The 12970-nt window shown below is 36.1% G+C and overlaps 1 protein-coding gene across 11 annotated transcripts in view; it reads right to left on the reverse strand.

Moving 5' to 3' along the window:
• The window catches only part of C2CD6 (C2 calcium dependent domain containing 6), a 180905-nt gene that overhangs the window by 152522 nt on the left and 15413 nt on the right, over nt 1-12970 (reverse strand). For all 11 annotated transcript variants that reach the window (XR_008501194.1, XR_008501193.1, XM_054479124.1 and 8 more), the window contains exons 3-4: nt 12407-12458; nt 10920-11065 (exon numbers count right to left, since the gene is read on the reverse strand). Coding sequence is in view for 9 of the 11 variants with exons in the window: in XM_054479124.1 (XP_054335099.1) it covers nt 10920-11065; nt 12407-12458 (198 nt within the window). In the remaining 2 variants the exon portion in view is untranslated. The remainder of the gene's footprint in view (nt 1-10919; nt 11066-12406; nt 12459-12970) is intronic.

The raw sequence follows: 12970 nt of genomic DNA on the forward strand, positions 1-12970 counted from the left end.
ATTATTTTCAAAGGTGACAGACTGACAAGTGACTTCTCTTCAACAAATATGAAAGCTAAGAGATAGTGAAATACTTCAGAAAATAACTGCAAATTTACAATTCTATACTCAAAAAAAAAATTCATTCAAAAATGAGAATGACATAAAGACCTGCAAACTAACAAAAGAACAGAAAACCAAACACCGCATGTTCTCACTCATAAGTGGGAGTTGAACAATGAGAACACATGGACACAGGGGAGGGGAACATCACACACTGGGGCCTGTCGAGGGGTGGGGGCATAGGGGAGGGATAGCCTTAGGACAAATACCTAATGTAGATGATGGGTTGAAAGGTGCAGCAAACCACCATGGCACATGTATACCTATGTAACAAACCTGCACGTTCTGCACATGTATCTCAGAACTTAAAGTATTAAAAAAAAAAAAAATCCCTACAGAACAAGAAAAAAAAAAAAAAGACCAGGCAAACAAAATAATTATGTCACCAACTAACTCTCACAGGAAAAATAATTTTAAATAAATAGTTCTGACAGAAGGTAACTGACCCCAGGAGGATGATCTGAGCTGTAAGAAAAGTTAAAGTGGCAAATATGTAGGTAAACTAAACAAATATAGACTATATTAAATAAATACAAATTACAACTCAGGGGAATTAAAAATACAAAAAAAAAAGACAATAATAACATATTAGTTGAGGGTGATAAATGGAATTAAAGTTTCTAAGATCCTTGCTCTTCCCAGGAGAAGGATGAAAGGATGAGGGTATTGTTAAACATTGGATTTGATAAGCATACATAATTTCTATGATAGCCATTTTTAAAAAGAGTAGCGTATAATCTCCAAAACAAGAAAGAAGAAAAATGGAATGAAATTGTAAAATACAGTTGACCCTTGAACAACATGGTTTGAGCTGCATGTGTCCACTTATACATGGTTTTTCAATAAAAGTTAGACCCAATGTGCCTGCATCTCCTGCCTCTCCTGCCTCTCCTGCCTCTCCTTCTACCTCCTCCACCACTTCCTCCTCTGCCACCCTTGAGACAGCAAGACCAACCTCTCTTCTTTCTCAGCCTGCTCAATGTGAAAACGACAAGAATGAAGACCTTTATGATGATCCTCTTCCACTTAATGAACAGTAAATATGCTTTCTCTTCCCCATGATTTTTTTTAACGTTTTCTTTTCTCTAGTTGTGTTATTGTAAGAATACAGTATATAATACATAACATACAAAATATGTGTCGATCAACTGTTTATGTTATTGGTAAAAATTCTAGTCAACGGTAGACTATTAGTAGTCTACTGACTGGGGAAGTCAGTTTTGACTGCAGACGGGGGTCAGTGCCTCAGTGCCTGTGTTGTCCAAGCAACAACTGTACTCAATCCCAGAGATGAAGAAAAGAAGACAAAAGAGGAAAGAAGAAAAAAATAATCCATGGTTCAACTGGGATAAATAGAAAGCACAAAAGAAGGTAACAGATTTAAACTCAAATATAATTATATAAAATGTAACATGCTACAGTAACATTACATACATTAACATTACATATATTAACTACTACACTAACAGATGTAGATAAAATACAAAGACTGTCAGACTGGATATTTTAAATCTATATTCAGTTTACAAAAGATAGAGCTAAAACATAATGTAATTTATATTTCTCTAATATAATATTCTATTTTATCGATATTTTCAAATTTTTAGCATAGAGTTATATATGGTATTCTCTTACAGTTTTTAACTGCCTTCATATTTATACCTATATTCCAAATTTTGCATAATTTTCTTAATGAGACTTACCAGAATTGTGCCTACTGTGTTACTTTTATTACTAATTAGCTTTTGTATTGTTACATTTCTTTAACATCTATACTGTTGTAAATAACTCATTTATTTCTTTTGTTATTAATTTCTTCCTCTTGATTTCCTAAAGTTTTACTGTCATTTTCTAAGTTCTCAAATTTAATGCTAATTTAGTTTCCACACTCATCTTCCTCCCTCCTCCCCACCTTCTCCCTGGCTCCCTCCCTCTCTTTCTCCTTTCTTCCTTCCTAATACAATCTTGTTTAACTTTTAGTGGTTGCTCTAGATCCATTATAATATGGATCTTTCACACATCACAATGTATCTTGAATTAAAATCAAACCACCATGTCCAATAGTATAATTCTATTTACACCTCCTCATTCTCTGTGCTATTCTGGCCATGTATTGCACTTCTACATATGCTACAATTCCTATCATTCATTGACATTATTGTGTTTTTAAATAATAAAACTCAATTGTCTTTTGGATAAATTTTTTTAATAGTCTTGTATTTTTACCCACTCATTTACCATTTCTAGTGCTCTTCCTTCCTGTGTATCTGGGCTTCTATCTGGGATCATTTGTCTCCAACCTGAAGCTTTCTTTGATATTTATTACAATGCAGGTCTTCTAGATACAAATTCTCTCAGCTTTTGTCTTTCACCATCTTTTTGAAGTATATTCTCACTGAATATAGAAATCTAGGCTGAACTTTCCCCGCCTCCCAGCATTCTGAAGCTGGCATTCTCTTGTCCTCCGATTTACATTGTTTCTGATGGAGAGTCAGCTGATATTCTTATTGTTGTGCATCTGAATGTAATGTGTTTTTCCCCATTCTGGTTGCCTTTAAGATTTTCTCATTATCTTTTGTTTTCAGCAGTTTGAATGGGATATACATATGTGTGATCATTTCTGTACTTACTCACTTAAGGTTCACTGAGTTTCTTGAATGTATGGATGGATTTTTAATTAATTTGGGGAAGACTTAGGTCATTCGTTCTTTAAATATTTCCTCTTCTGGATTCAAACAAAGACAATCAGAAATGACAAGGGGGATATTGCCACTGACTCCACAGAAATACAAACAACCATTAGAGAATATTATGAACACCACTATGCAAATAAACTAGAAAATCTTCAAGAAATGGATAAATTCATGGTCACATATACCCTCCCAAGACTGAACCAGGAAGAGAGTGAATCCCTGAATAGACCAATAACAAGCTCTGAAATTGAAGCAATAATAAACAGCCTACCAACCAGAAAAAGCCCAAGACCAGATGAATTCATAGCTGAATTCTACCAGATGTACAAAGAAGAGCTAGTACCATTCCTACTGAAACTATTCCCCAAAATTGAGGAGAAGGGACACCTCCCTAACTCATTCTATGAGGCCAGCATCATCCTGATGAAAACTTGGCAGAGATTCAACAAAAAAGAAAACTTTAGGCCAATATCCTTGATGAACATTGATGTAAAAATCCTCAACAAAATACTGGCAAACTGAATTTAGCAGCAGATCAAAAAGCTTGCCCACCACTGTCAAGTAGGCTTTATCCTTGGGATACAAGGTTGGTTCGACATATACAAATCAATAAATGTGATCAATCACATAAACAGAACTAAAGACAAAACTCACATGATTATCTCAATAGATGCAGATAATGCAGCTATTGAATAAAATTCAATACCATTCATGTCAAACACTCTCAATAAACTAGGTATTGAAGGATCACACCTCAGAATAATAAGAAAGATATTATTATTCTGAGGTATGGTCCTTCAATAACTAGTTGAAACCCACAGCCAACATCACACTGAATGGGCAATGGTTCCCTCCTCTTTTTTTTAACAAACCTGAACTTTATTCAGCTGATGTGCTTCAAAAACAATGGATGTAAATCCAAACCAATTCCCCATTCCCCTTAAAAACAGGCACAAGACAAGGATGCCCTCTCTCACCACTCCTAGTCAACATAGGATTGGAAATCCTGGCCAGGGCAATCAGGCAAGTGAAAGAAATAAAAGGCATCCCCATAGGAACAGAGGAAGTCAAACTATCCGTTTGCAGATGACATAATCCTACAACTAGAAAACCCCATAGTCTCAGCCCAAAAGCTTCTAAAACTGATAAACAACTTCAGCAAAGTCCTAGGATACAAAATCAATGTGCAAAAATCACTAGCATTCCTATACACCAACAACAAGCCAAGAACTGAATCAGGAATGAACTCCCATTCACAACTGCTATAAAAAGAATAAAATACCTAGGAGTACAGCTAACTAGAGAGGTGAAAGATCTCTACAAGGAGAACTACAAACCACTGCTCAAAGAAGTCAGAGATGACACAAACAAATGGTAAAACATTCCATGCTCATGCATAGAAAGAATCAATATCATTAAAATGGCCATTACTGCCCAAATAAATTTATAGATTCAATGCTATTCTTATTAAACCACCATTGAGATACTTCAAAGAACTAGAGAAAACTACTTTAAAATTCATATGGAACCAAAAAAGAGCCCAAATAACCAAAGCAATCCTAAGCAAAAATAACAAAGCTAGAGGCATCACACTACCCGACTTCAAACTATACTACAGGGCTACATAACCAAAACAGCATGGTACTGGTACAAAAACAGACACATAGACCAAAGGAACAGAACAGAGAACCCAGAAATAAGACCACACACCTACAACTATCCGATCTTTGACAAACCTGACAAAAAGAAGCAATAGGGAAAGGATTCCCTATTCAATAAATGGTGCTGGGATAACTGGCGAGCCATATGCAGAAGATTGAAACTGGACCTCTTCCTTATACCATATATAAAAATTCACTCAAGATGGATTAAATATTTAAATGTAAAACCCAAAACTATAATATAAAAACCCAGGAAGACAACCTAAGCAATACCATTCAGGACATAGACAGGGACAAAGATTTCATCATGAAGACACCAAAAGCAATCTCAACAAAAGCAAAAATTGACAAATGGGATCTAATTAAACTAAAGAGCTTCTGCACAGCAAAACAATCAACAGAGTAAACAGACAACCTACAGAATGGGGAAAATTTTTGCAAACTATGCATCTAACAAAGGTCTAATATCCAGCATCTATAAGGAACTTAAACAAACTTAAAAGAAAAAAACAAACAATCCCAAAAAGCGGACAAAGGACATAAACAGATACTTTTCAAAAGAAGACACACATGTGGCCAACAATCATGTGAAAAAAAGCTTAACATCATTGATCATTAGAGAAATGCAAATCAAAACCACAATGAGATACCAGTCAGAATGGCTATAACTAAAAACTCAAAAAAAAAATAGCAGATGCTGATGAGGTTGCAGAGAAAAAGGAATGCTTATACACTGTTGGTGGGAGTGTAAATAAGTTCAACCATGGTGGAAGAGAGTGTGGTGATTCCTCAAAGACCTAAAAACAAAAATACCATTTGACACAGCAATCCCATTACTGGGTATATACCCAAAAGAATATGAATTGTTCTATTATAAAAACACATGCACACATATGCTCATTGCAGCACCATTCACAAGGGCAAAGACATGGAATCAACCTGAACGCCCATCAATGATAGACCGGATAAAGAAAATGTAGTACATATACACCATGGAATACTATGCAGCCATAAAAAAGAATGAGATCATATCCTTTCCAGGGGCATGGATGGAGCTGGAGGCCATTATCCTTAGCAAACTAGCACAGGAACAGAAAAACAAATACTACATGTTCTTACTTATAAGTGGGCGCTAAATGATTAGAACACATGGACACATAGAGGGGAACAACACACAGTGCGGCCTATCAGAGGGTGGAAGATAGGAGGAGGCAGAGGATCAGAAAAATAACTGAGTACTAGGCTTAATACCTGGTGATGAAACAATCTGTACAACAAACCCCCATGACACAAGTTTACCTATGTACCAAGCCTGCACATGTACCCCAGAACTTAAAAGTTAAAAAAAAATATTTCCTCTTCTCTTCCTCTGGGACTCAACTATATGTTATAAATTGAGTGACAGTATCCCACCAGTTTCTTACATTTTTCCATTCTTTGTTTCCTCTGAGCTTCAATTTGAATGATTTTGATTGACCAATCTTTCAGTTCACAGATCCTTTCTCTTACTGTTTCCAGAATGCTTTTAAGTCCTTCAATGACTTATCCATTTCAAATACTGTATTTTTTAGATCTAGAATTTTTACTTGGTTCTCTTCCATTTTCAGTCTTCAAAATTCCCATTTTGTCCACCTTTTGTACACCGTTTCCACGTTGATATGTTTATGACAGTTATTTTAAAGTTCTTGCCTCTAATTTGAACATCTGAGTCATCTGTGGGTTTACTTCTATTGACTGCTTTTATCCCTCCATAAGTGGTAATTTTTTATTGTATGAATGGACATTATAAATGATAGAGACTCTGGATTTTTTAAATATCTTCCTCTAAAAAGTGCTCAGTTCTTTTTTGGAAGGCAATTCCTGGCAGATTATGTTCGTCCTACAGAGGCTTCGTTAGAGGATGGATCTATTTCAGTTTCTGTAGAACATCGTCCTTGCTCTTAAAACTTGGCCTTTCTGGGATCTCAGCTGAATTCTGGGACTATTTAATGAGAACTCTCTGCTTTCGCTCAGACTCCAATAACTCTGAATTTGGACTTCTGAATTTTCTAGTCAGCTCTCAGCCCTCCAGCGTCTGTTCTCTGTAGTTTCTCCTGGAGGCTTACCCTGTACACACACAACTTATTTTCAGCCAAGAACCTGAGAAGAATACCTACATAGATTTCTGGGCTCTTATCTGCTATTCCTTTTTCTTTAGAACCCTGCTCAACAAATTCCAGCCCCCGTAGGAGCCCTAAATTGCCATCTCTGCTTTCTCTTCTTCCTCTGCTCAGCGTCTGCTTCCTCCACGCACCAAGACTGCCATTCTCTGCTTGGGTTTCACTCCGCTGTGCGGGAATCACCGCCAGATAAAAAGCTGCTGTAAATGTGGAGCTCACCGCTTGTGCTTCCCTTCTCTTTAGAAGTGCCTCCCTCCACTTTCCATTGTCTAATGCCAGGATATAGTTCCTTCATGTATTTTTCTGTTTCATAGCTGTTTAGAGCAGACGAGTGAATCCAATACCAGCTATTCCAGGATGGCCAGAACCAGAAATCCACTACTACTCATTCTTCAGTCTGAGTTTTTATATCACTTTCCCAGCAGCTTTCTGGAACAATTAAACTAAGTTAAATCCACTTCCTATGCGTTTTCAGTTGTTAGTTTGTATGGATTTAAAAAATTTTAACCTAGATCTATGTTGTACATTTTAGCAAATTAAAGTACTAAAGCGTATGCAATGTAATTTTATTTTATCCTAATTATATACTATATAAAGTCAAGAACTTCTACAATGGTTAAAACAAAGAAACAACTTTTTTCTTACTCCCGCCTGTATTAATCATGGTTTTTTGTTGTTTGTTTTGGTTTGATATTTTTGAGACAAGGTCTCACTCTGTCACTCAAGCTGGAGTGCAGTGATAGGATCATGGCTCACTGCAGCCTCAAACTACTGGGTGCAAGCCATCCTCTGCCTCAGCCTCCAGAGTAGCTGGCACTACAGGTACATGCCACCACACCCAGTTAATTTTTTAATATTTCTTTTGTAGAGATGGGGTCTCGCTATGTTGACCAGGCCAGTTTTGAACTCCAGGCCTCAAGCATTCCTCCTGCTTTGGCCTCCCAAAATCCTGGGATTATAGGCGTGAGCAACTATGCTCAGTCAATCACATTTTGTTTTGTTTTTAAGAAAAAAAAAAAAAAGCTTCTGTAAGTTATGATGTTCTGGCATCTTAAAAAGCTTGTTGAGGGAGAGACTTCCTCTCCCAGGGTTAGACTGCTGGAGACAGCAAAGGCTTAGCAGAGAGCACATCTTTTATTTGCAAACTAACCAATCTCAAGGCTATAGCTCCAACCACTTTTTTTTTTTTTTTTTTTTTGTCTCACTCTGTTGCCCAGGCTGGAGTGCAGTAGTGCCATCTTGGCTCACTGCAAACTCTGTCTCTCGGGTTCAAGCGATTCTCTTGCCTCAACCTCCCAGGTAGCTGGGATTACAGGCATGTGCCACCACACCCAGCTAAGTTTTGTATTCTTAGTAGAGATGAGTTTCACCATGTTAACCAGGCTGGTCTCGAACTCCTGACCTTAAGTGATCTGCTCTCCTCGGCCTCCCAAAGTGCTGGGCTTACAGGCATGAGCCACTGTGCCCAGCCAACCACCTCCTAATCTAATTCTCACACATTCCCCTTGCCCTAAATTATCCCAGGGCCAGGTATTAGAAAACTAGAGACCATTTCTATAACCCAAAGACCCCTGAAATTATTCAAACTAGCCAATCCTAAACTGGTTTCCTGCCTTGCCTTTCCCTCGGCAACCCCCAAAAGGCCTAGACTCTCCCCTCACTCCTGTCCTCTACCTCCTGACCATTCTGATACTTCCCCTGTGGCCCTCAGTGGCGTGTCATGTCCCCCACTCTCAGAGAATATTACAAATTCTTTTTTCAATGACAGTACCTCTCCACATTTTCATACAGTCATACTTCTGTAAGTTAAATCCGGGGTGCAATTTTAGAATTCCACCCCACCCACCCCCTAATTTCCATTCCTCGGAAGCTGCCTTTTCGACCTCTAAATAAATTTCTCTAAGTTTTGCCTTCATGTTTCTAAGTAACATGCTTATATTTATTCATTGATTTTTTCTAGTTTGAAATACTAACTACTAACTGCATATTGTGGAAGAAAAATATTATCTCTCAATTCTCCCCCGACAGTTTTCATACTTCTCACCATTCCTCCAATATATTCTATAACATACATTTTTGTTAGATTGTTAGTGTTTATATTAGTTTATATGTGTAACTATCATTCAGAGTTTAACAATATATTACAATAATTATATTTCCTTTCCTGTATCATTTTTAATTTCCCTGTAGTTAACATGTGTCTCGCTTTTTTGTTTCTTTGTTTGCTTGTCCAATTTTCTGTGTAATTATTGTCATTCTCAAACTTTCTATTAGAGTTCCATTAAAACTGTCCTTTTAATGTGCTCAAACTAACAGTACCTATTTAAATAAATACAGGAAACAGATTTTGATTATGCTAATGAAGATAAACACCTTACTATATACTTTACATTATTTTCAAGTATTAATGTTTCAAATTTTATTTAAATGGACATATATCCCCCAAATTCTTGAGAATTTGCCAATGAAGCTTAGGAAAACTATTTGCAGAGTAAAACAAACAGTATGTATTGCCTCCAGCAAAACTATTCCTTGTTTTTTCGTTGCTTAAAACAAACAAACAACAACAACAACAACAACAAAAATCTATGCTTAAAAAACTGTCTTCACAGTGTGGCGATTCCTCGAGGATCTAGAACTAGAAATACCATTTAACCCAGCGATCCCATTACTGGGTATATACCCAAAGGATTATAAATCATGCTACTATAAAGACACATGCACACGTATGTTTATTGTGGCACTATTCACAATAGCAAAGACTTGGAACCAACCCAAATGTCCATCAATGATAGACTGGATTAAGAAAATGTGGCACATATACACCATGGAATACTATGCAGCCATAAAAAAGGATGAGTTCATGTCCTTTGCCAGGACATGGATGAAGCTGGAAACCATCATTCTTAGCAAATTATCACAAGGACAGAAAACCAAACACCGCATGTTCTCACTCATAGGTGGGAATTGAACAATGAGAATACATGGACACAGGGTGGGGAACATCACACACCAGGGCCTGTAGGGGGCTGGGGGACTGGGGAAGGGATAGCATTAGGAGAAATACCTAATGTAAATGATGAGTTGACAGGTGCAGCAAGCCAACATGGCACATGTATACCTATGTAACAAACCTGCATGTTGTGCACATGTACCCTAGAACTTAAAGTATAATAAAAAAAATAAAAAACTGTTTTCACTACTCAACACTTAAACAGATAAAGTCTGAAAAATAATATGGAGCATAGAGAAAAGGCTTTAGGATTTCCCTAAAATTCAACTAATGTAATAAATAATTGGACAAATCAATGACTCCTGCAGCTGTATGGAATAGTGTCATTCTTTTTTTTTTTTTTTTTTTGAGACGGAGTCCAGCTTTGTTGCCCAGGCTGGAGTGCGGTGGCATGATCTCAACTCACTGCAACCTCCACCTCCTGGGTTCAAGTGATTCTCCTGCCTCAGCATCCCAAGTAGCTGGGATTACTGGTGTGCACCACCATGCCTGGCTAATTTTTGTGTTTTTAGTAGAGACAGCGTTTCACCATGTTGGTCAGGCTGGTCTCAAACTCCTGAAATCAAGTAATCTGCCCACTTCAGCTTCCCAAAGTGCTGGGATTGCAGGCAGGAGTCACTGCGCCCAGTCATGTTTTTTAAAGTTTTAAGATACATTTAAGATTCTAATAAGCCTAACTGTAAACAGAAACATAGTAAGTGCTGGTGTGTGAGGCAGTTTAATGAAGTGTGGTCTGAAACCAGACTGCCCACATTCCCAGCTCAACTACTTACCACTTACCAGCTCTATGACCTTAAGAAAGGTCCTTAACCACAGAGTGCCTCAATTTCTTCATCCGTAAAATAAGGATGATTGTGTGTGTGTGTGTGTTTGGGTTGTAATAAAGACTACGTTAATCCATGCAAAAATAATTAGAGACAAAGGGGAATACAGGATAGAAGAAAAGGAATGGGAAAGGAGATGGGAAAAACTCTAAGGTGGAAGACAGTAGATGGGAAGAGAAGAGCAAGATAGAGATAAATACATGCATAATGAATACTGGAAACCACAGACAGTAACATCTCAGGAAAGAAATCTACTAAGATTATGCATTTTGCAGTAAAATTGTTTCTTTTTTTAAAACACCACTATAGCCCATGGTATAGAAATAGAATACTGTAAGATACCAAATAAAAAGGCACTCACTGCTTTTGTTTCTTTTCTACTCATTTTTATAAAAAGACAGAATTAGGGTAGAATATTTGGAACTATAAGGAGCCATTCTAATATCTAGAAGAGATATTAACATTACCTGTACAGAAAAATACTTCACTTCATCGAACTTAATTACAGTGTTCTTCTCATTGTTTTTGGATAGCAAGCTACACATTTTTGTACATTTCGCAGCTTTGTTTATAGAGATGCGAATGAACAAATTAGCAAAATGTTGTACACTGACTGAAAATAGAATGATATTCAGGAAATAAATTTTGTTGTAATTGAACAATAATACATTATAAAATTAATACATTAAATGATTCAGATCAAAACCTAAAATCAATCATGTAGCATTAAACAATAGAAAAAAAGTATTCTAAAATAGTATTTTTGCCCATCACTGGTGGACACAATATAAGTAAAAGAAGGTTGATTCTTCCTTACATCCCTGGTATTTTTAGCCTCACATTTCCAACAAAATTCCTTTGCAAGTTTTGCTATGTATTAATTTCAAGGTGACTAAGTATATGCAATATATAGTTGAAATTTTTCCTAAGGATAATTATGTAGAAATTCAAAATATTTAAAAATATATCAGATTAACTTATTTTTAATTTTGAGACAAAAAGTGTTCTACCCTAATTCACTTAAAAATATAGTTCATTTATACTATATTGGTCTGTATTGTATCTTTCATAGAATGCTACAGAGTAAAACAATTTTGTTTCATGATTTAACTATCTTCAAAAATCTCTTTATACAGAATTATTTTCCAAAATTCTCTTTATATAAAAAAGAAACATCAAATCTCCATAATGAGGCTGGTTTTATGCTGTGATAAATCCAAAAATAAGCACTCAGCTTATTTAAAAGCACCAATATAAATTAAATCCTTTTAAAAATGTTTAAAGGAAGCACACATTACTTACAAATAAATTAGCATTATCATACAAGAAGATATATATTTTTCCTTTCATTTATATGGTGATTGCAGTGATTACAGATGGCTGAAAAGCTTTTGTTACTCCCACATCAAAAAGTCCACTTTATTTCCCCTGCCACTAAATCTGGGCTGGCTCTATGACTGCATTAACCAATAAAATGTAATGGAACGTGAATAGGGTTGGGACTAGTAAGCCAAAAAGGCACTCACCTACAGCACCAAATTTAAGGGGACGCCAACAACTAGTAATCAAGATAAATAATATATTACTGTGATATATTTTTAAATTAAAATTAATAAAGGGAGATAAAACATGATAGGACATAGGGAAAGAGAGAGAGATCCAACCATTTCAGCATCCCTGCTAAGTCTAGCCTTCCATGCATCCCCACTAAAGCAACCAGACATGTAAATGGGCCACTTCAGATATACCAGCGCTTTTGAACTGTCAGACAACTATAGCCCAAGCTGTTATATCATGAAGCAGAAGCAGCAACTAGTGAATGAACAGTGGTGATTGATGATAAAATGGTCAATGTGTTAAGCCACTAAGTTTTGGAATGGTTTGTAATGCAGCAATGGATAACTGAAACAGTGAGATATAATTACTATGATTCTTAAATCAAAAGAAAGGATACTCTTAGGCGTAAAATGTCTGCAGTTCTTTATATGAATGCCCAGGCAGCCAACCTACAACAATCAAAACAAAAACACAGACAGTGAATGCATTTAAAAAGTTAACTGTTCTTCCACTTTACACTGAACTCTATTTTTAAAAAGTAAAACTCCACGTCATTGGTTTTTCTCATTTGAAATATTGTTTCTCATGAAAAATATCTAGTTAATAGAAATCATCAGAAAGCAGAAATACAGAAGAAAAATGGGCAGGCCACATTCAAAGTAAACCTAAAATGAACAAGAATACAAAGCCAAAGAATAATTCATTATTAACATAAATCTGATCATCACCCTTTAAATTGTTTTTATTTGATATTAGGTGAGAACTGATAAAATATAGCACCCTGCATATAAAATTAAGAAATGTGACTTATTTCAGACAAACTCTTTTATCCAGTATCCTAAGACCACTTAATTCATTCAGCAATGATTCATTGGCTATATAACATGCCAAGGACTGTAAAATATTCATGCTCTTGCACCAAGTTTTTCTAAATGTTAAAGAAAATAGCATCATGTACTTA

This window comes from Pongo pygmaeus, chromosome 11 (assembly GCF_028885625.2).
Source record: "Pongo pygmaeus isolate AG05252 chromosome 11, NHGRI_mPonPyg2-v2.0_pri, whole genome shotgun sequence".
Lineage (NCBI taxonomy): Eukaryota > Metazoa > Chordata > Mammalia > Primates > Hominidae > Pongo > Pongo pygmaeus.